We start from the raw sequence: 25,053 nt of genomic DNA, 5'->3' as shown, positions 1-25,053 counted from the left end.
CTATGATGGCAGTGTGTTTTCTCTCTGTACTGACATTCTGCTCTGAGCCAGAAGTTTCAAGTTTCTTTCCTGGCTTTTACATATTCGACAGCGATTGATTTACAGATTAGTGATGTACCTGATCTAACTTGCATGGGATACGTTTGTATCATAGATTTCATGGAAGTGCATAGACATGTCTGCCTTCAGGAGAGGAATGTGAAAACACCTCTCTAGTGACAAACTTTGCTAAGACACAAGTCACTATAGTCAATGTGAGTCATTTTTGGGGACATAAACATATAAAAACACATTTTTGAGTGGAGGAAATCTTTGAGCTGGGTTAAAAAAGGATTAAATATAAAGTAATAAATTAAATAATTAAATTATAAGTGATTTTGACATAATGCAACTCAAACAATATTTATGGAAATGATTCATTCAAAAGTTTAAACTTTTAAATGAATCATTTCAAACTGATATTGAAATTGAATACTCAGCAGGTTTACACGGACAAAAGCCTTCATCTGTGTCCACTCACCATCATTGAGGTCCTGCAGCAGGCTCTCCTGACCAGAGAAGTCCAACTTGACTTTGATGCTGACAGTCAGTGTCACGGCTTGGCCAGACTTTAAAGGCAAGTGAGACAAAGCCTCCTCCAGCTCCCAGCTCAGGAACTCCCCAAACACTTTCTCTGCACACAAAAGTGGGATAAGGGCAAATTAAAAACAAACAAATGAAACAGAAACAGATTTTGAAAATAAATAACAGGGTATTTCTGAGCGTGACGATACCTGCTGGGATGAAAGATGCCAAGAATTGGAAAACAAAATGACAGTGCAGCTTGTGGCCAACCGAAGTCAATTTGCAAACACGAGCATTTAGCAGAAAAAACTCACGTTGAGTTGCTGTTTATTATTCGTGAAAGTCAAAATGAGATGGGGAAGAAAAGAAGACAGCATCTCATTGTGCCTGTAGCTTTCCAGAGCAACAAAGGTCCTGATTGGCCTTCTAAAGTAGCTACGAGTCCTTCGGCTTTTCGTAACTAGACCTGACTTGCTATACATCTACCTGAGACGAATGACTCAGCTGCAGCCACTTCAGCCAGGAGCATCAAATGAATGATACACCACCTGAATAAAGCATGTGTTTCGTCTGTGCAGGTGAGCCATTCCTGCTCTAAGGAACTGCAGGAACAGCAAGCAGGTTGATTTTAACAGAAGGGAAGATGCAAGCTCATAGTAAGAACAACAGTTTACACGTCCCTGGTTGATTCATAACCCAAGCCTTTAATGCCCTCTAAGAGGATATGAGTGTAGGCAGCATTAAATACAGATTTTTGTGAATAACGCTCTACTTTAAATATTCATAAACTCAGAGCTCCTTGCAGTGAATAAAACGACAGAAAGAAAGAGAGCAAGGCAATGGGGGAATGATTTAAAAGAAATGGGATTGGGAGGAAAATACATTCACTTAAACATGCATCACCAGGCCTTGTAATTCAACAGGTAGACAGCCAGGATTGTGGATGACATTATTATCATCACACTGCTAAGCTATGAGTCACGAGAAATGGCAGCCACAATGACTGTTGAGGAATATTTCATGTCTTATTTTAAGTTAACCATTAGACATTTCCATACTTGAAAATACAATATGGAGATCACGTCAGTGCTACTTCAGGGCAAATATGAAACAACCTCTGTTTCAAACACAGTCCGGAACACTTAGGTTCGCTAGTTTTTTACCTGTTTAGCCTCTCTGGCTTTGGCTTCCATGCTTTTCTTTTTCCCTCAATAAACCACCTGTTAGGAAATGTAGTGTAGGGGCATTGCAGTAGACATGGTAGTACATATGACAGGCATCAGTCAAGACAAATCAGTCTGTGAATCGCCACAATTCTACAAATAAATACTCAGATTTAGGAGTCAGCAAACATTCCGATTCTCCAAAACTAATAGGGGAACTAAGGGTTCTGGGTGTGTCCAAGTCCTGGGTGTGAAGCAATCAATACAGTGTCAACAGTCGTAATGGATTAGCATAGCATAGCACTGTAGACAAGTACCTGGGGGTGTACTTCAATAATAAGTTGAACTGGTCTAGAAACGCAGAGGCTGTCTACAAAAAGGGTCAAAGTCGACTCTTTTTCCTGAGGAGGCTGAGGTCCTTTAATATTTGCCAATGGCCAGTGTGATCTTCTTCGCTGTCACATGCTGGGGCAGTTTTATATTTTTGTTTTTACAAATATATGTTATCTGTATAATATTGCTGTTGTTAAATATGTTGTTTGTATAGCTGGAGTTTGCAACGAAAACAATTTCCCCCTGGGATTATTAAAGTATTTCTGACTCTGATTCACAAGGTAGAGTCACCAAAGAGAAACATCTGACCTTTACACTGTCAAACACAGCAGGCCATGAGCTAGAATTAAACCACAATTATATGAACTGATTAAAGTCATCAAGATTTACAAGAACTACAACCAAACCATAGTCTGTATTAAATATAGAAGTAGTCTCCATGAAGTCACCCATAGGATTCTGAAGAGCCAAAAAAAGTTCAAAGTGGACAGCTCCTGTTATCTATATCTTGGCAGTGCCTGCTCAGCCTAACTCCCGGCTAATCCTGGCTTAATTGAATTAAAAGGGTGAAGAGTCACAATCGTACAGTTAACCGGGGAAATTATCCATCGAGTCCACAACCGTTTTTTGTAGAAGGTTGTAACAATGTTTATTTCTGCTGTAATGTTGGGAATTTTAACACTTTTGGAGTCAGTCTCAAGTGGCCATTCAAGGAACTACAGTTTTTGGCCCCTCTGTGTTGGCTTAATTATTGTCTTGCCTCTTGGACAAAACACTAAGACACTAAAATAACTTTCACTTCACAATGCTTGTTTGTGTATTTTGTGTTGTGTTTTTCGATAGTTTACTGGCATTGCCTCGCCTGAATAAGTGAGAAAAAAAGAACAGAGCCACACTGTCACACAACAAAGGCCACACACACACACACTTAGCTCAGGATTAATGGTGATGGATTTTCTATGTCACAATGGTGTGGAAAAAAAACAAAGTCGGGAAAAGTAGATACAAATAGCTAAATCCCAATCAACAGGGAAGCTGTGAGGAAAAGCTCACTGCACAAGTAAAGAGGTGCTAGTCAAACACCAGGCTGATGTAGTAATTACCAGCTGGACAAAACAACATTGGATGGTACTGGATAATTCTACATGTCTAAAGTATACAATAGCTGTGCATGGCAACTAAGGCATGGTTAAGGAACACCTGTGGTTACGGTTAATGAAGAGGGGACTGCAGCTACATGATGGGACAGCAACTCTGTTGTGCTGCATAAAAGTGAGACTACACTCACCACCCCGACCTCTGCACTAAATGAAGCGTACACTATCTATTTCCTGTGTTGTTACCAGAGGTCGCGTTAAACAAATATTTTATTGAGGGATTTTATTATTTTTTTTAACAATGACGGAAAAATCTGAAGGCCATCCATCATTTTGACAGATTAGAACACTGAGGGCGATCTACCATAACTTTGATTTTCAACCCGTCAAATTAAAGTCTCAGCACAGAGTAATGGGAGGAGAGTTTACAGAAAAGACGATGGTGAAAGACTTGGTATCAAAGCGAAAAGCACAAACACAATGCTAATATGAAATCTGATAATGTTAATAAGGCAGTCTGTAAACTGTAAAATCCAGCAATGCAGTAATGCGGTCAGAACGCAATGCAGCTGCACCCACTCCGCAGTGCAAGCTTGACCAGAGAAGCCAGAGAGAACAGATATTGCTGATATCACAGCAACTGATTTTCCAAAGTTTCTTTAAAAAGCCCAATAACCAACATTCATCTGCTTCATATGGTGTTGACCGCAAGGTCGGCATCTGTTCATCTTTTCTCTCCATGCCTTTATACAGTAAGTGCATAATCTATGATTTTCTTCTGTATGTTCGTTTATTAAAAAACAAATGGACAACAAATAATACCATTGAATATGTCTTTTAATTATAAATATTAATACTATGGGTAATACTAGATTATGACGAATTTACGACGTACTTATGAATTACAAATAAACAGCCATTACAGGGGAAGTGATGTAGTTAAATGAGAAAGAAGGACTGCATAGGCAGCTGACAGCCAGCTCTGCTCATGGAAACATAATCACTGAAGCAATATTACTCTCCCCTTCCTTTTTTGCAGACTGCACAGTGGAAAGTCTTTTGTCCTTATAAACCTTTTGATATGAATGTGCATAAGTGTTTTATGAGACAATTGAGCTGAGTTAATGTTTATATCCAAACAGGAGCAATTTGGTAGCAGGGAGGAACAAAAGGTCTGTTGGAAGCTTATTCTCCGCTATTCAGAGACAACTCGGTTTATGGATATTATTTGGATATGATACCGTATATTATTGCATTAAGTGTGTTTCTGTTATCTATAAGGTTTTTTATGAATAAATATTGTTTTTGAGAAACTGATCTCCTATCTCATGTGTCATATAGCTGTGGCTGTGCTGTGGCAGAAAGAGTAATGTTTGTTTTGCTGCAGATGTCTTCCTATTGTGACTCTTCATCTTTTATTCATTCAGTTCTCACAGAAAACACAGAGGGCTTCAGAGAGGCCTTCTCAGCTGTGGCCTGTCTAAAGCCACTGCCGGGTTAAAACTCCCGAGGCACAGGTAGGTGGAGACAAGGTACTATAATGACCAGGAATGGTAAGTGCTGTCACTATTGTGCTGTTGTGTGACACTACAGCCTCTTAGTAATCAGGCATGCAAACAAAGCACAGCATCACAACTCATAGTGCACACATGACTGAGGTACCCAGAGTTTGAATGTAAACAAGTTGAGACAATTTTTAGACGGGAAAGAAACAAATGCATTACGCATAATGTTCAAGAAAATCTTTTTTTGAAGTGTGGTTGTATGAAGTACTTATCCATAGTGCATTACTTAGCACTCTGCCAGTTTGGAGAAGCAGAAAGGAGTACTGACACAGAAGCTGCTGTGGACGGGAACAGCAGTCAAACATACTTAGGTCACCTTAAAAATGGCACCTAACACGTCAGTATTAGTTATTAGTCGTAGTATACGCTATATTTCAGACATGTGTTTCTCCCAGAATTTTAACCTTTGTAATTATTTAAATGAATTGTCACACTTATTAAAATCTGAAGTTGAATGATGACAAGTGAGAAACCACAGATGACCATGTTTACAGTTAGGTACATGTGATGACCTATGTACAGCCACAGCCTTGCGTAATGTTTGCACGTAGTGACAGTTGACACTGTTGAAGAAATTGAAAGTAATTGGTAAAGTTGAAGTACGTCTTTGCCAGAGCAGATAAAAGTATTGATATGCAATCAGATGATGAAGGGCCAATCTCCATCTATTTATGGTAAGATACAGTAGTAAAGTTCACGCATGTGCATCCAGTTTCAAAATGGATACTGAGTTTCAGAATTGAGGTTAAAGGGTAAAGGCTGCAGTGGAACTCTTGACAAATCTTAACAACTCAAGAAAATAAAAGTAAAACGGATGATTGGAGTGAACTCAGTTCAACTTCCTACCTTCAGAGAGCTGTATGCATTGAGAAACAACTTTAATATGGTACTGTTTTAAGTGGATGATGCCTCTTTATTAATGGAGTGAGGTGGCAAAACACCAGAAAAAATTTGATTTGCCAGATTAAAAATACACATTTGTTAAAATGTGGTAATCTTGTTAAGGACTAGGCTTATTTAAATCACTTCCCTTGAAACCACAATTGTTTCAGAAGTTATGGCAGCAAAAAAGATGAATTTACATATAATGGAGTAAAGAACTGGATGATCAATTGCACTGCAATGCAATTAGCAGGTTAGAGTGGTATAATTCAGCTCACAAGGCTGTTCTTCCACTGAGGCAATATGTGAGCCTTGGCTGAACTGTCACACACTCAGAAGAATTTACAAAAGACTCCATCAAGTATGAGGGGGACACTGAAAGACATCGTTATTCAATATGACAAAAACTTAGAACACAGTGTTTTTCTTCTCCCTAACAGAGATGGGAAACATAAGCTGCAGTATGACTGCAATGCAGAGATAAGTACAATCTAATATGTGTGAATTATCAGGCTCTAGAACAAACTGGGAACAACAGTCTGCAAATACAAGGGAATTCAAAGGCAACTCATCTACCAGCAGTTTTAAGGGGTCACTGTGGTTAGCATTCTGCCATGAACACTGTTTCTGAGCTGACTACAAGGTAGCATAACAAACTCTTTTTAAACTTTAAAAAGTAAATCTTAAGAGAATAGCTCCATATCCCTCCTGACTCCCAAAACAATACTTTACACAGGGATTAAGAACTCTTGCAAGATAACAAGAGTTTTTTTTTCTCTTCCTCCTTCAAAGTTAAAGTTCTTCCCAAACAAACAAACTAACCACGGTGGTCTTACTCTTGAGGGGGTACATAGTGGACTGGAGCTTTAATGTAACCTACTAAATTGCAAGCAGTTGCGTCTTGTGTCGTTGTCACCACCTGCTCCTGCCTCACCTGCCAGTAGCTCCTCACAGGACGCTGATTGGTCGGAGGACTTCAAAGCACAAAATAATTTTTGGTGCCTGACGAGATGGATTTCCACGTGACATGTGACCGTGATTCTCGTGTTATCACAAGAATTCAGCTGCCAAGCAAGGTCACAAAAATATGGGGTACCATCACCAACTGAAAAAATGTAAATAATAAATTTCTCCCTTTTGGTTTCTGATTAACCTTTATCTCAGCAGACAGAAAATGCCAATCAGGAGATCTAAAATCAGTTTTTAAACACAACAAAATTACTGGTCGGTTTGACTACAGAAGTCTTTTATAAATAATCATCGGCCCACCTCCGACCTCTAACCCCCGCAACTTCACATGATAACAACAGTGCTGCGAGGAGAGAGACACAGACCCACAGACTGAACTGTACTCTGAGCCACATGCATGTGAATGAATAAGTCCAACCATATATTTCTCCCTTTTCCCTGATGGTCTCAATAAGTCGCTAAATTGGTCTAGCTTTTTATAAATAAAGTTGCCAAGGAGGTCGCAAAAAAAAGCGAGACAGTGCCCGCCTGTGAGTGCTTTGGGACGGGGAAGGGGCTCACAGCAGCACCCTCTGCTCGTTGAGGACAATAACTGCAGAGTGATTGGTGCATCAGAGTCCAAAACGACACAAAAGTCTCCACTAACACCAGAAACAGTCGGCGGATTTCTCTCTAGGATGGATGAGGATTTGGGAAGTCTCCAGATTTGGCGAGAAAGTCTGGTGTTTGTATTATGATTCCACACAACAGCGTCTCTCCCTCTCTTCTTCTCCCTTGTTGGTGTATTTCTGTAGCAGTTACAGTGCCACATCCAGGTCTGGCATGTGTACTACAGCGTTTTTAGCCGGTTTCACTGGTTTCGTGCAGACGCAGATATTTCTTGAGCCGAGTCCATGTGACAGAAAACTTTAAAACTTTAAGAATGATGGAGAAAAAAAGGTTGTTTTTGATCATGTGGACGTACCCTAAATTTAAAACATTCAGACACACAGAAGCTGATCCTGCATCAAAATGGCCTACAAAGGTCTCCCTAGCACAGATGTGATACACTTAATTTGATGTGAAATTTGACTGTTCTTTAGATTAGGAGCAGAGGGTGAGCTGTGAAGAAGCCAGAGAAAGGACCAGGGCAGGTAAAGGAGCTGAGCATCTTACTTCCAACTTCTTCTTTGTCTCCAACAGTGGAGATATATATATAAATAAAGTCTTATACTGTATGAGCTAAAGGGGACAGAAGAAAGTATATAAAGACTTCAAAGGCTTCCAAGAACAAGTGCCACTGGTCACTCCACTGCCCTGGATGGGAGCCCAGTGAAATGACACGAGGGAGAAAAAATAACGGGATAATCAGAGGAATATAAGGAAATGAATAAGTTACTGCCTGACTCTGGAGCAGATAAGGACTTAAAGGACAGTTAGGACAGACTGAAGGAAAGATAGAGCAGAAAAAAGAGAAACTTGAAAACAAGGATGAAGACGATGATGATTAATTCATAAAATTTTTTAACTGGAAAGTGACAGAAGAAAAAGCTTTGTTGGTGGTTCCTTTGTCAGCCAGTTTTATCTTCTACAGCTGAAAATGAAAATTTTTACCATATGTTTGACCTTTGGCCTCCGACCAGCCCTGCATCTTTAAGGAACTGCGAGAGAAAACGGTATAGAGGGAAACGAATGACAGAAATGTTCATTAGGGCTGAGCACATTTAAAACATATAATAATAATAATATTATTAATAAATTATATATTTGAATGTGTTTTTCAGTTGAATTACATTTAAAGTTTAAGAAAATCAAAGTTTTTTTTAAGTTCAACAAACGCATGATACTTCCAAAGTTGATGACTAATTCTGTTGAGTAATTGTGAACTCAACATAGACCAAAAATATTTGTGAATATGATTTTTGCTATAATTGAGCAGCCCTTGTCAGAGGTCAACTTCACTGTGACAACACAATGTTTCAGTCAATTATTCAACAACATAACTCAGGAACAGAAGGGGAGACATTTGGTGGGATCCTGACTTGGTGACACTAATCTTCACACTGTGATGATTGGATAGATCTTCTGCGCTGTAGGGTTGAAGATGTATGTGAAGAGTCCATGTTTTGCCAAAAAATACACTAAATACATTGTAGAAAATTCCTCAAAAGTCTTCATTACATATCTTATGTAGGTCTGGAGAGTTTGGATGTAAACTGCAATGTGTACGGTTGAATGGCTGAGGCATACATGAGCAAGGCACTAATTCTAGTTTTCTATTTAATATCAGACATTTTAAGGCTTTTAGTCGTTGTATTGTAATAGTTACTATTGTGGAACAATCTGATCACAATCGTTGTGGTTTGAATCATTTCACTGGTGCATTTGAAACATTGATTGTTGAATCGAATTGAATTGCTTTTTAGCATAATTAACCAACCCTTGTGCACTGTATTAGTATTCTGTCCACATCTGTGAAGTCACTGAGTTGGAGCATTTACTTGATTAATTGACTTTGTTTTTTTATCTTCAATTATTCCATTTGAATATTAATTAATGACGGTTATAGTATAAGTTAGAGCTAAGCACACTATTATAATTTCGAGGATTCGAGGACATTCGTTGAGGTTCTAAGTGTTTGTCGAAAGTCTTTGGGTGAAACTGCAGATGGTGTTTTTCTAACTCAGGTCTACAGAAGTCAGTTCTTTTTCTTTGTTCATCCAACTCTGAAAACAACATTCCCTTGGAGGCAAAACTATATTTGCAGCCTAAATCATTTCCAACCACCACAACAGTTCCATTTCAAAGAGAACTCTTGTTAACAAGAGAGACTACATTGTACCTTGGAGTCCAGCAAGCAGGGAGCAGGGGATGGAAGGAACAGGGAGGCTCTGCGAGGTATACAGACAGTCACTGGATAACTGTGTTCAAATAGCAGGCTATTCTAACTAGAGTTCTGTACTCGTTAGCATTAGCAGGCTAATTCATATCCACCTTAGAGGGAGGGCTTGATGGGGCTTCTGTACAGAAGTCCTCAGGCAACAAGAGAGACGCGGTAATTCTCTCACCACACTCCCATTGGGCTATAAATTGGCTGGACAGCAAAGGTTTTTCCCACCTCTACACAATAGAGAAATTTCTTGACATGCTTGTGAGAGAAATGCATGACAAGTCAGAAAAGCATACGTGAGCAATGCAAGACTGACAGAAGCTGCCCCGCAACGTGGGAAAGTGGTTGTCTATTGCAGAGGGACAGTGTGTGCAGGTGTTTCTGTGTGTGAAGCCTATACAGAACTCTTTGTGAGTGGTGATATTAACTTTGTGTAGGGCCTTGTAATAGAGGAGATAATTGGGTGTTGAGTGTGTGTTGAGATTTTTAATAAACAGTGTTTATTTTTGTTACATTCTTGAAAGTTTTTATATAGTGTTTATTATCATCTGGTTCTGTTGAATATACTGTAGCGTAATATGCAAATAGAAACACTAGGCTGCTACTTAAAGATCCCCTCTAGACATGTATTTATATACATATACAATATACAAAAAGTCTTCTTGGAACCATAATGTGTGAAGTATTAAATTAATTTATCATTTAAATCATTAAAAGGGGAATCTACTCCTTCTGCCTCATTAAAAATTCATCAATCTATGAATACATGGATTTGAAATTTGATTTTGTAATTATTGTAAACCACCTGTTCGGACTGTCCAAAGGTAGCACTGGGCCAGGAGTTTTCTCATTTATCTCCTCATCAAGAAAATACAATAGAGTTGAATGTTTTTGAAATGTTGCTGCCTATTTTAATTCTGAAGCTGTGTGTTTTTTTCCACACAGACAGTTAGACAAAGACAAGAAAGCAAGAGAGACAGACAGACAGAGCAAGTCAGAGTGAGGGGGGGGGGGGGGGGGGCTGCAGAGATCTGAGGACCTGGGCAGGTGTTGAACAAAGAGAAGGAACACAAAGTGAAAAGCCACAGGGGCATGAAAGATGTGGAATGGGTAGTGACCTCTGTTTCACTGCAGACATTGGGACCACAAGAGGCTGGAGCAGAAACTCGGTGGGTGAAGTACATCAAAAACATTCCCGACATGTACGCACATCAATGATTTCAATACATCATTTGTTTCAGCATGTTTCACCTTTTAAAGGATATCACACTTTTTGCACATGCTATTAATCCACATATGGCCTTTTTCCACTGCACGGTACGGCCTCAACTCAACTCGAAGTGCCAGCCCAGCACTGCAGTGGTTTGCTACTCCTCTGCAGCAGCTGACTGTTTGAAGGTGTGTCATCAGCAGCGCATTCTTTTCAACAATTAAGAAGAGGCAGTTTATTAAAGTACAATTCAGTGAAGTAGTGATGGATTCTAATCAGACATGTAGCATTTAAGATGTTTTCTGTTCAACAGTAGTTGCTTAGTAAATCTTCAATAGGCTTTTTAGGTTTTACCAAAAATGTTTTTCGCTAGTCAGGGGGTACTTGGCTGAAAAAATATTTCAAATGGGATACATTATTGAAAAGGTTTGCGAACCACTGGTCGAGAACAGCTCCACAATTAAATAATTTAATCCCCATTCAAGTTAGCCAGAGCGCTAAACTGGAAGTAGCCTGCTGGACGTCTCTAGAGCGTCAATTCTATGGGCCCCAACCTTGTTGAAGCAGTGTCATTAATCAGGGTATTTTCAGACCCAGCAGTTCCGTTTTTTCGGCTTCATGTGCCACAGAGCAACTTCCATAGGAATAAACAGGGCCATCCTCGGACACTGTATCCAGTTCTCTTTATACATCCATGTTATGTACTGACACTTTCTGTTTATTTAGTCATTAACATCTGAAATAAGAGCTATTCAGAACTAAAAAAACAAGGATCCACAGATGTGGATTAGTCAGTGTATAGGGGGACTAACCTTTGGTGCTGACAATCTTAGAGGTGAGCTCCAGAGTCTCGATGTCCTCAGATCCAATGTTCTCCAAGGTGATGGTCATCTGCTGGGTCTCTCCATTGAAAAGCTGGAGGGACACGGTGCTGGACAGTTCCTCTTTGGACGTTGGCTGAGGCGTGTAGGCTGACCTGTTTAAATATGTGGAGGACGGAGAACTTTTCAGTGATGACAGAACGTAAAACTGACTTTTGTTCCCTAAAGGGGTCAACATGATTGAAGACTTCTAAGAAAACTCAAGAGATGTCAGGCCTGTCATGGCAAAGGCAGGTCTGATGTGACTTCGGATGTTTCAAACACTTCCATTATACCTCGATCATAATTTGAAGAGCGGGTCTTTAGCCATTAATCAACTAGATATGTGTGAAGACAGATACAGTATTAAATAATCTCTCTCATGTTTTGATGAAGATGATAAGTGCTTTTAAGTATCTCATTATCTGGACCGTCATTTGTTGATGGCTTTTTTTTCTCCTGCAGTGGGTGAGCCGTCCTGAATGATTTGTGGGATTTTCCATCAAACCTCATCTGAGTTGTAGTAAAAGTGTGTCCATTAATGAATAATAACTGCATTTTCACACCTATAGTTTGTCTGTTCTGGTCTGAATCAGTTGATGAACTTGGAGTATTTTCCCTTTTGGTTCGGATTCTTTTCACGAAATGCATCACTATAAACCACGTGAGAACATTCACTCTGCTTTCACTCTGGACAGATGCATCTGGGGAGAGGGCAAGGACAACTACAAGAAGAAGGTCCCGTAGTCTGGACTAGTTAATATTTTTGACTACGGTCAAGCTAGCCATCGCACACATATCCATGGTCAAACCGGATAATTTCATTTGAATCATTTTCCAGTTACGTTACTGCTCTGAGGCTTTGTTCTACTCTGCCTGTGTCAGTCTCGAACTTAAGGCTACAGTTTGCATCCTCTGCTGCCTACACTGAAGCAGAATACTGTGCCCCTTTACCAGGGCCAGCTTAACACAAACATAGAAATCCTAACCAGGACTACTCACTCAACATGCACTCCGCTGGCTCCCTGTCCTGCCCAACCTTACTCCCCAATATATTCGAATCATCCCATCTCCCAATCCATGCAGACATCTTCAATCCACCTGCTGCCTGTCTCCCATCTAGACAACCAATTTGCCATTTAAAAAACAGACCATCCCACCCAATCTGCTTAGGAGAATGATTGAGCGTCCAAGAATGTCCCAAACAAACATCTGCTGTCAGACAAGGGGCCGTATTCACAAAACATTTTATCTTAGCGCTAAGAGTTTTCCTAAGGAACACTAAAAATTCTTAGTTAGGAGTAATTTCTTCAAACCGATTCCCAAAGCCTCTGAGACCAACTTTTACTAAGGAGTGGGAGGGACTCCTAAACTAAGACTAGAGGGTAGGGTTGACCTCGTTGCTCTGGTTGACATCATGTTCATCCATTCTATGCCAACATTGAATGAATTGCTGCACTATGTGGGAGCTGGTATAGGTCGAATTGGTCTCTTTTAATAAACTCAGATGTCACTAACTACGTTGTTGACGCTTCGGTTAGGGTGTAGGGACTCTTATCATGCTACTGCAGAGGTTTGGTGTTATTCGGAGCAGTGTTAGTGGTTAAAAAAGACGTTTGTATGCGTTCAACTCACCGCCACGAGCTAATCCGTGTTAGCCATATTTGGCTGTTGGCGACTGATAGTGACTATCCCGGATTTCTCTGTTAGTCGTTCGTGCACGAAAATAATAGTCTCAATGGCTTGTATTTGCCTAAAAAGAGCATGTGATAGTTTTACACCGGAAATTCACTTTCACTTTGAGATGTTTTGTGAATATGGCCCAAGATCCCTGGCAACAACCTCCCAAGGAGACAGATTCAGGACCTGCCAAGGCCCCTGCTTGGCCAGTCTCCACAGGTGGGGCAGCAGCTCAAGCCCAGTGTGTGCTCCTGGAGAGGATCAAACAAAGAAACAGCACATAATTGGAGCTTGCCCTCTCCAAAGACTAAAAAAAGGATTAGTCACCCTCCATACAGCTGATCAGGAGGTAACAGCTTGCTTCGAGGACTTTGCATTGGCTAAATAAAGAGGACTTAATAATAATACATTTATTTATCCCAGGAATAAGAAATCATACCTGGGATGAATGAAAAAAACATCGCTCAACACTGGCCACAAGCCTTGTTTCATAAGTTATTAAGAATGGTCAGGGGATTGTGCACGGTATTGATGAAAGGCTCACTCTGCACACAGACGGCAGAAGACAGAATGTCGGTTTTACTCATAATAGCGCTTGATTCTCAAGACCATTCAGCATAAACGGTACGCAGCAGTGAGTTCAAACGATGTGTCTTGTTGTAGAAACGCCTACAGCGGACGCTTCAACTTTTGAAGAGCTGCTGGCATCAGTTTTTGCAAAGTAATGCAAATACTGGAGTATGAGGGAATGTATAATATGAAAGATCAGTGCAAGTGTTCTCTATGACTTCATCATACCTCATTATACATGGACATGGTCAAAACTTTAAAATGCAACAAACACTGTGCCTGAGGCTAGAATTACAATGGCATTACCAACAGCCTATTTTCTGAGCTTGACAGCGGTCAACACAAAAATAACTCTTCACAATGTTGCTGACATTTCAAACGCACATTGGAAGTTGTAATAGAGCAATTATTTCTAACATTTTTAAACCAAGAAACTGAATTATTTAAATGTTTTTGCAACTATACCAGCAACACAGATGACTTGCATTTTAGCAGATATTTCTCTTCTTTAAAATCTGACAGTAAAATGATTCCGTAAAACCCGACTAAAGGCATACAGTTGTCTTATGCTCTTAGCATTTTAAAATGTTAGAAATAATTCAAGCTAATGTTTAACACTGATGTTTGTAATGCAGAGAAAGAGAAATTGTAAGAATGCAGCTCTGTGCTGGAGGCAAAAAGATATCTGAATCACCTCTTTAGCTGGGGTCAGAGCTAAAGGTCTAACTGTGGACCCAGTGAGCACTCAAGAGACCAGCTACCATATTGCATTTGTATTCTATTTGCTGTATGTATCTGCTATGGTACTCTTTCAACACTGGAGAATAAAAAGATTTTCCACATCAAAAGCTGCTGAAGTGCTGTACTTTAGGCATGACCTTAATAGTGGATTTTTCAGCCGCTCTGCTGTCAGAGTGATTTACAACACTCCAACAGGGTGCTTTACTAGTAGTAATTTAACCCATGATTACTCCTCTTATGCTTCCTACTTTTACTGCATTGAAAATGTTATTTCACCTGACAGCATGTATAGAAACAAATTCACCTGCTCCTCTGGTGACGACTCCGAGTTCTGACGTTGAAAGAAATGCTCTGTTACAAATATTAGAATATGGGTTTGAGTTAAATGTGCAGTACTGAACTGTTAATCACCGTTTGAACTTTAAATTTGAACATATGTGTAGAACAGTAATCCTGTCATTATCAACATCAATTACCAGGTTATTCACCCTCTGTCTGAAAACGCTCTGTTGGAGCATCTGTCTCTTTAAACCCCCCTCCTGAAAAAGCCCAGTCTGCTTTGATTGCTCAACGTTTCCAGATAATCTGCACTCTCGGTGTCTCTGCACTGTCACTGCAGCCAGGGAAAGACTGTAACGGCTCCGCAGCAGTCCTTTCTACCTATACATAGTATAGATGTGACATCACAGTGGTACAGAAGTCTCGTTTAAAGGCACAGACACACAGAATCTTATTTTATAATATGGGATTTGAAACATATTGACTCTGAAAAAGCTATTACTTTTTGCCACCGACAATGATTGGTTAAACATATCCAGCATCTTATTTAAGAGTGCTTTTTGAATCACTACCAGTTTCAAATAGTACTCATAATCTAGAGTCTATTTTTATAACTACAGTTAATCTGTTAGAGAAAGAATACAAGGTTATGACCTGGTTTCTGAATGACAGGGTTGGGTCCACAAACCGGATCCTAACGTGACTTTAAAGTGTGCTAGTTTGTATGAAATGCTCAGCAGTTTCCAGATTGCATATAAGATAACAATATAGAATCATAACACGTGGCTTTTAGAGCACCCCGTCCTAAAGCATTCTCTTTTTAATTGGGAACATACATAATTTGTAGGGCTGTCCTCGACTAAAGACATTTTTAGTCGACTACCACTACAATTTTGTTGACTAATCAATTAGTTAATTTAATCAACAGATTGGTAAAATAGAGATTATCCAGAAGGAATCACGCAAAAGCACCAATTGAAATCTTGTGTTTTCCAAAAATATGCTCAGAAGATTCTTGGAAATAAATCATTCATTCAGCATGAAAAAAGATTAGAAAATGACCACAACTACTGATAAATCGACTCAACGGCAAAGAGGGTGCAGCCCTATTCATTTGACACAAGAGGATCTAAAGTATACTGATTATCCGGCATCATTCACATGACAAGATTTGTGTGACCCTGCTCAACATTAAACTTTTGTTACTTGTTAGGAAATGGAGTACCAACACTATCCAAGTGCAGTTTGTGAGTAGTAGGGCACTGACACATTTTTCATTGTTTTGGCTCTGTACCTCAGCACAATGGATGAGAAATAAAACCATAGCTTTGAGGTTAAAGTGCTGACTTTCACCTTTAATGATGTTTGAGGCAGTTCACATCAATCGTGGGTGAACAGTGTAGGACTCCTTGCCCTTTTGTATTTTTATGGCCAAAGAGAGCAGTGTGCTTGTCTGTACAGTCAGTCACCGGACCCCAGTTTAATTGCGCATGTGTTTCACTTGCTAAGGTCCTACCAGGACCAAATGACTTCAAATGTTATCCCAAGAAAAAATACAATGATTTTATTCAAGATTATCTTAAAGGTCCCATTTTGTAGAGTGATATTTCCATGTCTTTATTGATCATAAAGCCGGTTGAGGTACTATATAAATAATGTCAAAGTATCAAAACGCTCAATCCACAGAGAAACGCACACAGCTTGTATTCAGAAACTGTGACTTCAAACGAGCCGTCAGGACTTCTGTACAGTTGTGATGTCATAACTAGGGCTTCCCTCGACACAGGATTTTCTTTATTGACCAGTGGTGCATATATATTTATCGAAGACACAGTGGTTAGAGCAGTCGCCCCATGTAAAGAGGCTGAACGTCCTCGAGGCAGAGGCTCGACTCCGACCTGTGGCCCTTTGCTACATGCCCCCCCCCCCTCTCTCTCCCCATTTCCTGTCCATCCTATATGATAAATGCTTGAAAATTTGCCAAAAAAACCCACTAACATTGAGTGAGTGTAACAACTTCCTGTATATGACCCTTCATAATAAAAGCCCTCCAGCCTTCAGTCACATAGATTTTCACAAGAAACGGCTCCTTTGTTATTTGAACAATAAAATATGTAAACATGTTCTATTGGAAAAAACAAAATACAAATATGAAAATGAACATGATATGACCCCTTTCATTATTTCTTTTTTATAAATGTTGGTCCCATTAAATCAGTTTTCCTGATTAAATTAAAGCTGTGTGTCAGAACCTTAATCTGATAGGTCTCGTTTCATATCAAATGAGCTGGTGTTCAGCATTTATTAAATGAAAAGCCTGTCACTGACCTACTTACAGACTGCGCTGCATACTTACCAGATGATCCGGTTAGCTAGTTGTTCAAACATTGCGGGTAATCCCAAACTTTGCAGAGCCACAGATCAGTAGTCTTGCCCGTTTGAATGTTATCTATCATGTTGGTATCATTGGTACAAGTTAAACTAATACCAATAGCTTGAGCTTAAATATTAGAAGCATGAAAACACAGATACAGAGAGTTTCTGACCGTGGTAGTGATGTGCTGAGCTGGAGACGAGGCAGGGAGGGAATGACCTCCACCAAACATCCACTCGTCTTCACACCAGGCAGGCTCTCCAACAGACAGTCACTGGTCACACCAAACGCTGAAGTGTGGTAACCTGGGTTCAAATGCAGAATACAGGAAATGTTGATCTTAAGTGAGTGACGTTTTTCAAGTAGAGAAACCTTCAGTTAAGATCAGGGCAAAAAAATGTTTCTGATACAGCAGCGTATGCAACTGAAATCATCGTTAACCAGCTCCTTTTTATGTGCCAGGGTTTTCAGATGGACTCACCGTTGACGGTGATGTTGCCAGCTGTACGTGGGACGCCAACCAGAGTGACAGGGTACAGGCCAGACTCCGCAGGCAGGGACAGAGCAGCAGGCAGGGATTCAAACTCCACTCCAGATGTCAGCAAACCCTGAAATCAAGATGAGAAAGGATCGGGCTTGATTAAAATATATAGAGGCAAAAAGCAAACAACACAAACGTAAAGTCTATTTTTTTAATAAAGATTTCTTGGCAAAAGAAGTGTGTTGTGAAGAACTCTGAATCTGTGTTTTGTCTTAACACAAGCATACAATTGGGCCACAACTGTAAATGTTTCTTTCAAATTATTATTAGAAACTGATTCAGCAAATACTTTCTGTATGGGAAATAAAACTTTCATCACAAATAATATTTTGTACAGATGTTTAAAGACAGAAAAAACATTGAAACCCTGTTTTAAGAAGTAATGTAACTGACTATGAAACTTCTACAAACAAATCAATCTCTGACAGGTCCTATTTGTCGTGCCAACATTAGTTTTCCCTTTGAAAAAAAGCAGAGCGACATGCTGCTGTGGGATTCTCCAGTTACAGCTCAGTGTGAAGTATCTCTCCAACATGTGATTCATCATCTTAATCTACCTATGATGCCTAGAAGTTGTCAGCATAAAACGGCCATTTCCATTGGGGAAATTTGCTCTCCATAGTGAATGGCCACTTGAGCGTTTGCCTGAGAAGTGATTGGAAATAAGTCCTACAGATCACAACACAGAGGGAAGAGGGATCAGACAGGTTTCAAATTATGCAGTCCAAAGTCCAACTGGGCATTGGGGAGACCAGAAATATTCCATGCAAGGTTTGTTATGCATTGGGAAATATTGAGCTGAGAGTCCATAGGTTTATTCTGATCCCTCTGATGAGAGTTTCTGTAGTCAATTTGAATCAGAAATACCAATTACGGAAAAGAATTACTCAAAGGATAATTCTAGTTTCTTAAAAATTTAATGTCATGCTTTCACAGTTTGGCCATCATTTATATCAGTTAGAATACATTACACTCACCAAAGTAATCGCTTAGATTCGGGAATAAGGCCAGACAATCAGATCATGTTTCTGCAGGACTTCTTTTTTAGCAATATCACTTACTTATCACTTCAGCAATATCCCAGATCTTCAGTTATATTGATGAATAAAGCATTATTATTACTGATAGGAAGGACAGCAAGAACTTCAACTCTTCAACTTAATGAAAATAAAACCCATGTTGTAATAAAGTCCTGAAAAAGCAACCAAGACAGTCTTCTTGACACCCTGTGGTGATGTCAATTCAATTCAATTCACTTCACTTCAACTCTAGTGGTCTTTATCGACTTGGAAAACAAGAGTAAACTTTGGCCAAGCAGTTACATAATCACCATCTATCGGCGACTAGAGATGCACCGAGCCTATACCTGGATCAGATATCGGATGAATGAGGCCGATCCAGCATTCTGATCCAGTCAATACTTGCATTAATATCATACATAGCACAGTAACAGCGATCTAGTCACTTCAATTCTGTTTGCTACACCGGCTAGGGTTTTAAATTACATTTTTAAATATCTGCATTTTACATGGATGTGTTATTTCTTTTTGCTGCTAATGCCCACTTTATTTGTTAATAAATAATATTAAGTACATTTATATCATTTGTTACCTTTTTATTAACAAGGTTAAATGTTAATGTCAAACCTGATGCCTTCACTCACATGACAACGTATACGTTTTTTTTAATTCAACAGTAGTATTGGATCAGTATCTGGTATTGACTGATATGCTCAGCCCAGGTATCGGTATATAACAAACGCAGAAATTAAACAGGGCTGGTTTTCACCCTCCTAACCTGCCAGTTGTCCTCTAAGCTCTAAAACAGTGTTTCTCAAATGAGTGTACGTGTACCCGTAGGAGGACTTCAGGGGGTACATTGTACAAATGCAATCATGTTCCTGATTACATTTGTTCACTGTGAGTGAGTAACCAGTTATAATATTGAACGACAGATGAAAATCAAGCAAATGGATTTGTGCTAAAATACAATACAGCTGAAAAGTCTAAAAAAGATCCTCAGTAAAGCACAAACAACTACAATGTCTTCTTAGTGTTATTGATGCCAAATATGATGACAAAAAATTGGCTTGCCATGAATTCAGTGATGGATTTTAAACATTTGGCATGTAGCATTTAAGTTTGTTTTCAGTGACAAAGTTGGCTTTTTTTCTACCAAAAATGTTTTTCTTTTATTGGTCAAGGGTTACTTGGCTGAAAAAATATTTCAAAGGGGGTAAATTATTGAGCCACTGCTCAAAACTGCTACGGACAGCGGTTTATCATGAGTGGATTTGTTCCCATATGCAAATCCTAATGCTGTTTCTCAAAGAAATTAACTGTAGCAACACAAAGGCTGCATTCAGACCAATTTTAGTCCAGCGTGAAAAAAAACAGCCTGCTCATTTACTGGAATAAGGCTAGTCCAGCGACACAGCGGCGGGGCCACAGAGAGTGCACCAGCAAAAAAAAAAATCACTCTGCCAACCGCCAACAATTCCTCGGATCATGGTAACATCTGGATGGTGGCTGCTGTTGTGTAAAAATATGAGGGCAAGTGACCTTCGAGACTGAAGAAGAGTTTAGGAGATATTAACTACTGTCTGATATTATCTATTGTGTCAACCACAGCACAAGGTTGTGTACTGCTATCTCAACCCTGAAGGTTTCTGTCTTCCTGAAGGAGTACTACAGCTCATGCTTGACATAAAAGTCGCTGCTGTGCTTATCTGGGATCTATCCCCCCAACCGGTGAAGGCAGATGGTCGCCCACCATAGAGCCTGGTCTGCAGCCATGCTAGTGTCTCTGTGAGACTATACAAACCACTGTAAAATGCCCACAGTGACAATGTTTTATATTAAGCAGGTATCATGTTTAAGATCTGGACTGAACTGAAATACCGGACGTATTCAAGTTTTGACTTGTGAACGCTGCTAGATAAAGATACTGAATTTATCTTTTAGGGAGCCTGAATATTTGATCCATTTAGATATTTCGGTCTGGACCAAACAGGTGGACTGAACGACCAACCGGCACTGCCATCCACAGTCACGCTGCTATAGTTGCATTATGTACTACTGCAAAGCCTTGTGAATTATCTGCTTAACCATAATGATGGTCACTTCTTCCAGTTTTCTCCCTCAACATGTCAATTTCAACTGCAGATTTCAGTTAAAGTCTCACTCCAGACATGTTTTAAAGTATTTAAAAACTACTCTGCTATGATTAATATTTTCTGTGTAAAAAAAACTCAGAGAAAGGGCTGGAAGCAAATCTACTCTTTCTCCCTCATTAAGAAATTCTTCATCAGCCCACCACTTCTCATATTTAACTCACGCTAGCTTCTCCGCGAAGTTGACAAGCAGGCCCGAGATAAAAGAGAAGTGTGCAACCAGCCCATCAGGATGACTCAAAACATCACAGAGAATCAGATGAGACTTGCAGAGCTATGTAGATGGCTATATAACGTTAGGGATCTGCAACCAAGTTATCGTTTCGCCGTCCTGAAACTGGCTTCAGTCAGACCCAGACTCAGATGAGGAATATTGTGTCACTAAAATCAGTGACTAGCAGACATATCAGAATGTTAAGTGTAGTTAGCATCTTTTATTAGTTTCTGTTGTTTGTTAGCTTGTAACTGTCAGTGGCTGACAGCTATGATGGCAGTGTGTTTTCTCTCTGTACTGACAGTCCGCTCTGAGCCAGAGGTTTCGGGTTTGCTGGTGTTGTGTCGAAGTTGTCCCCCGTCAAATACTGTTTCCGAAACTAGACAGTGATTGGTTTATGGATTAGTGACGTTCCAACTAAAACTGCCCAAAATACATTTAAAATTGCATTGAAGTGCACAGACATCTCCTCCTGCAGGAGAGGAAAGTGAAAACACCTTTCTAACAACAAACTCTGCTCTGATACAAATCACTATAGTCAATGTCAGACATTTTAGACAGAAACAGAAGAAAAACCCTTTTTTCAGAGTAGAGGGACTTTAACTTCTAACTGTAGTACTCACTCTATTTGTGCAGTTCTTTTACACAAAGACAATATTATCTCATGTGAACCTAGTGACCTCAGCAGTCCGAGAATAATGTGGCTTGGTACAGGCTGTGATGGCAAATTGTCAAAAATGTTTTATTAATGAACACAAATGAAAGACACAGTGTACAGTTGTCAAATTGGATGCACTGACAAAAACAGGCCTTGTCCCCTCAGCTTCATTTGTAGTCAGAAAAGCCCTTCAAGTGGCTTTACAGTTTTCTGTGAATGTGCACTTACGTCCCCCCTCAGAATAACTTTATTTACATTCGCAGTACACGCTGCCTGGTTGCAAGAGGCAGACAGAGATGATGTAATGACTGCATCAATCCCTAACAGCAGACACTACCTCACTAGAGGGAAGGCTGCCGAAGAGCTGAGCCTCTTAGGTGCCACGGCTTTGATTTAAACTCTCCTTGCGTTCACATTATTCGCCTTTATTGGATAGCAGAAGTATCTGTGTTAACCTATTGGAAATAGTTAATTTGCATTCAGCTTTGATAAGGTTAATTAGCCTGTCTCACTAACAATAACGATTCAAGCATTTTCCATTGTATTGTTTGAGCTAGTCTGGACTGACTTCATTGTACAACACGGAGTGAGCAGTTAACCTTTTGTTTTGTTGTAACTAAGGCTAGGATAATGGTGTGATTATTATTTATAATTACGATTATTTCTTTGCTCTGGCACATTACTGCACGTGCGATTGAAACAAAAAAGTCATGCGGAGAAGGCCAAACAAAAAAAAAGCACAGTTTCCAAACACAGATGTTTCTCTTAGTATTCATTTGGCTCACAATCAAACACTACACATTCAGTATAAATCCAGTTTGGCGCTTTCTTATGACATGGTTGGTTTTTTTGTTTGTTTGTTTTATTTGACCACTGGTCCGATTTCCATGAAACTTGGTGGAAGGATGTAGCGTGAGTCAATGAAGAACTCATTATATTTTGGAGCGGTTTCAAATCACAGGGTGGAAAAACAAATTATTTTTCACTTTAGTTGAACATCGCATTTGGCTTTTTGTGCTGAATTCATGTGGTGTCGGAATAATCGGAAAAATGTGTTCCCAACTGGTAAACTTCCCACTGCATTTGCACTGTGAGATAGGGCAGTGGTTCTCAAACATTTATGAAAGCAAGACAATTTTACATATGATTGTACATATCATCATAAATGAGACTAATTTCAAGGCACACTTGGTCAGCCCTCACACAGTTGGAGAAGCACTGAGGTAGGGCATGGCTTGGCGGAGTGCCCCTCTCGTTGAAATAAGTGATGAATCCATCTTTACTGCAAATAACTCAGCTGACCTAAGATTCTGTCATTTTGAGAAAAAGCTAATAAATATCCCACACTTTGTTTGTGCAGAAGCATCGGACGGTGACCCCTATGAAAATGAAAGTACAGGGGTGGGGATTGTGCTAAAAAAGCCCCACTTTAATTGAAAATCAATAAAGCACAGAACAAAGCTGGGTATTAGTGCTGAAATCGTGTGGTGACTGAGAAGGAGTCTTGCCAAACTACAGGGTCACCTTGGTGAAGGAAGATGGAAAAGTGACCGTGTGTGTGTGTGTGTGTGTGTGTGTGTGCGTGCGTGCGTGCGTGCGTGCGTGCCTCGGAGAGCTGGTTTATATACAGCGGATAGATGGTTACTCCGGTCAAACGGCAGTCACTTTGTCTGGGGGGTAGAGAGGAGCTCTTAGCAGCTTGCGTCACCCTGTCTGTCTCTACCTGCGTGACTCTACAACACCACCTGAGGTTCCCCACTGCCATGGAGCCGCGAAGGCCTTCAGCCTGCATCTGTGACCTGATCAGTTCACATGTAGGTGGGAGAAGTTAATAACCTCCTTGTCACTATTTGACCTTGTCCGTTTCACCGCACAGTACCTCTGCACACAGGCAGTTCATATGTTGTGAGAAGTACAGTAACTCCCTGAACTTCAGATGGAACTTCAAATGAGTGCATATGCCTAGAAGGCTCTTCAGGCTCTTGCAATTTCAGTCCCATAGAGCATACTCAATAGAGCCCTTCTCTTGCTGAACCGGCTGACTTCCTGCTGACTTTCAATCAAATAATGTGCTTTTCCTTAATGAAGGGACAGTGGGAGATATTTATAACTGATTGAATTTATTTGAATGCAAAAATTACACTCGTTTTTTTCTCTGCTTTAACATATTGTTTTTTAATAATAAATATTGAATTATTTATACTTTAAACTGATTTAAAGTTCATAAGGTTGAAGGTTCATTTAAACTCATTCAAATTCATTTCAAATCAAACAATCTGAAAATTCTCGCCACTCTATAAGTAATGCTACACTCTGTATTCATTCATAGAACCACAGTTATTATCGTAACCTAAACTGAAGTCCACTGTGGAAAACATGGTGAACGGGCAGAGGGGAATGTCAGAGGTGACCACAGATATTCATTTTACAAAAATATTACGCAACAAGGCAAATCCACCTACCAGAACCTCCTAAGCTCAGTATTGTTTTATCTCCTTTGTTTAATCCATTAAAACAAATTAAATTAGTGCAGAGGGTTAAGTGCCAGACTCTTTTTATTATTAGTAGTATTTTGGGGGCATTTTATGCCAGACCTGACTCTGTGATGTTGCGGTTTATGGTCGGCTTCTTAATCCTTAAACTATGGGGGCATCCCATACCAGACTCTCCCGGAGTAGTAGCTTCCTGGAGTCTTGCTGTCACTGTGAAGTTGTCAGAAAACCTGCTGAGACTCCAGGAAGTTAAGAAACAGTCTGGCACATAAATTCACATAGAACCACAACCTGTCGTTTCTACACTTAGTTTTTGTACAGAGATATTTAAGCAACAACGCATCACAATTGAGAGACTGGCAATAGCAAATGTTTTGGATTGTTTTGCTTGATAAATGATATAATGAGATTAAAGGGAAATCCATACCAAGAACTATAACTATAATGATAGTTTTATATGGGTGCATGAACACTGAAGAACAATGAAATAGAATATATATAGAAGTTATATAAATATTAGTCGACTATTCACTCTGAATGAGGATTAGTAATGGGCAGCCCTAGTCAGAACCCTGCATGTCCCTCGTCTTCTGCATTACGGTTTCCATCAATTTAGATTGCATAAAAGAGGTGGTCAGAAAGGACAGATAAAACATTTATAAAACACTTGATTATTATTCCATTTTCTATCTTCCAATGGACAAATGTCCATTTAAATGGATTTTGGTTGGCTGTCAGTGTTTCTATAGTTCATCAAATTGTACTGAAAGTAATTCCGACGATATTGTTCCCCACTGTCGTCACTGTTGTAGTTCTGCAC

The 25,053-nt window shown here is 39.7% G+C and overlaps 1 protein-coding gene across 4 annotated transcripts in view; it reads right to left on the bottom strand.

The window, feature by feature from the left end:
- trappc9 (trafficking protein particle complex subunit 9) overlaps positions 1-25,053 on the bottom strand; it is a 245,413-nt gene that overhangs the window by 170,979 nt on the left and 49,381 nt on the right. For all 4 annotated transcript variants that reach the window (XM_083925898.1, XM_083925900.1, XM_083925899.1 and 1 more), the window contains 4 exons: positions 17,638-17,764; positions 17,329-17,461; positions 11,465-11,628; positions 521-673 (listed from right to left, as the gene is read on the bottom strand). In XM_083925898.1, coding sequence (XP_083782024.1) covers positions 521-673; positions 11,465-11,628; positions 17,329-17,461; positions 17,638-17,764 — 577 coding nt within the window. The remainder of the gene's footprint in view (positions 1-520; positions 674-11,464; positions 11,629-17,328; positions 17,462-17,637; positions 17,765-25,053) is intronic.

This window comes from Echiichthys vipera (genome assembly GCF_963691815.1).
Source record: "Echiichthys vipera genome assembly, chromosome: 13".
NCBI lineage: Eukaryota > Metazoa > Chordata > Actinopteri > Perciformes > Trachinidae > Echiichthys > Echiichthys vipera.
This window is presented reverse-complemented; position numbering and strand designations above follow the sequence as displayed.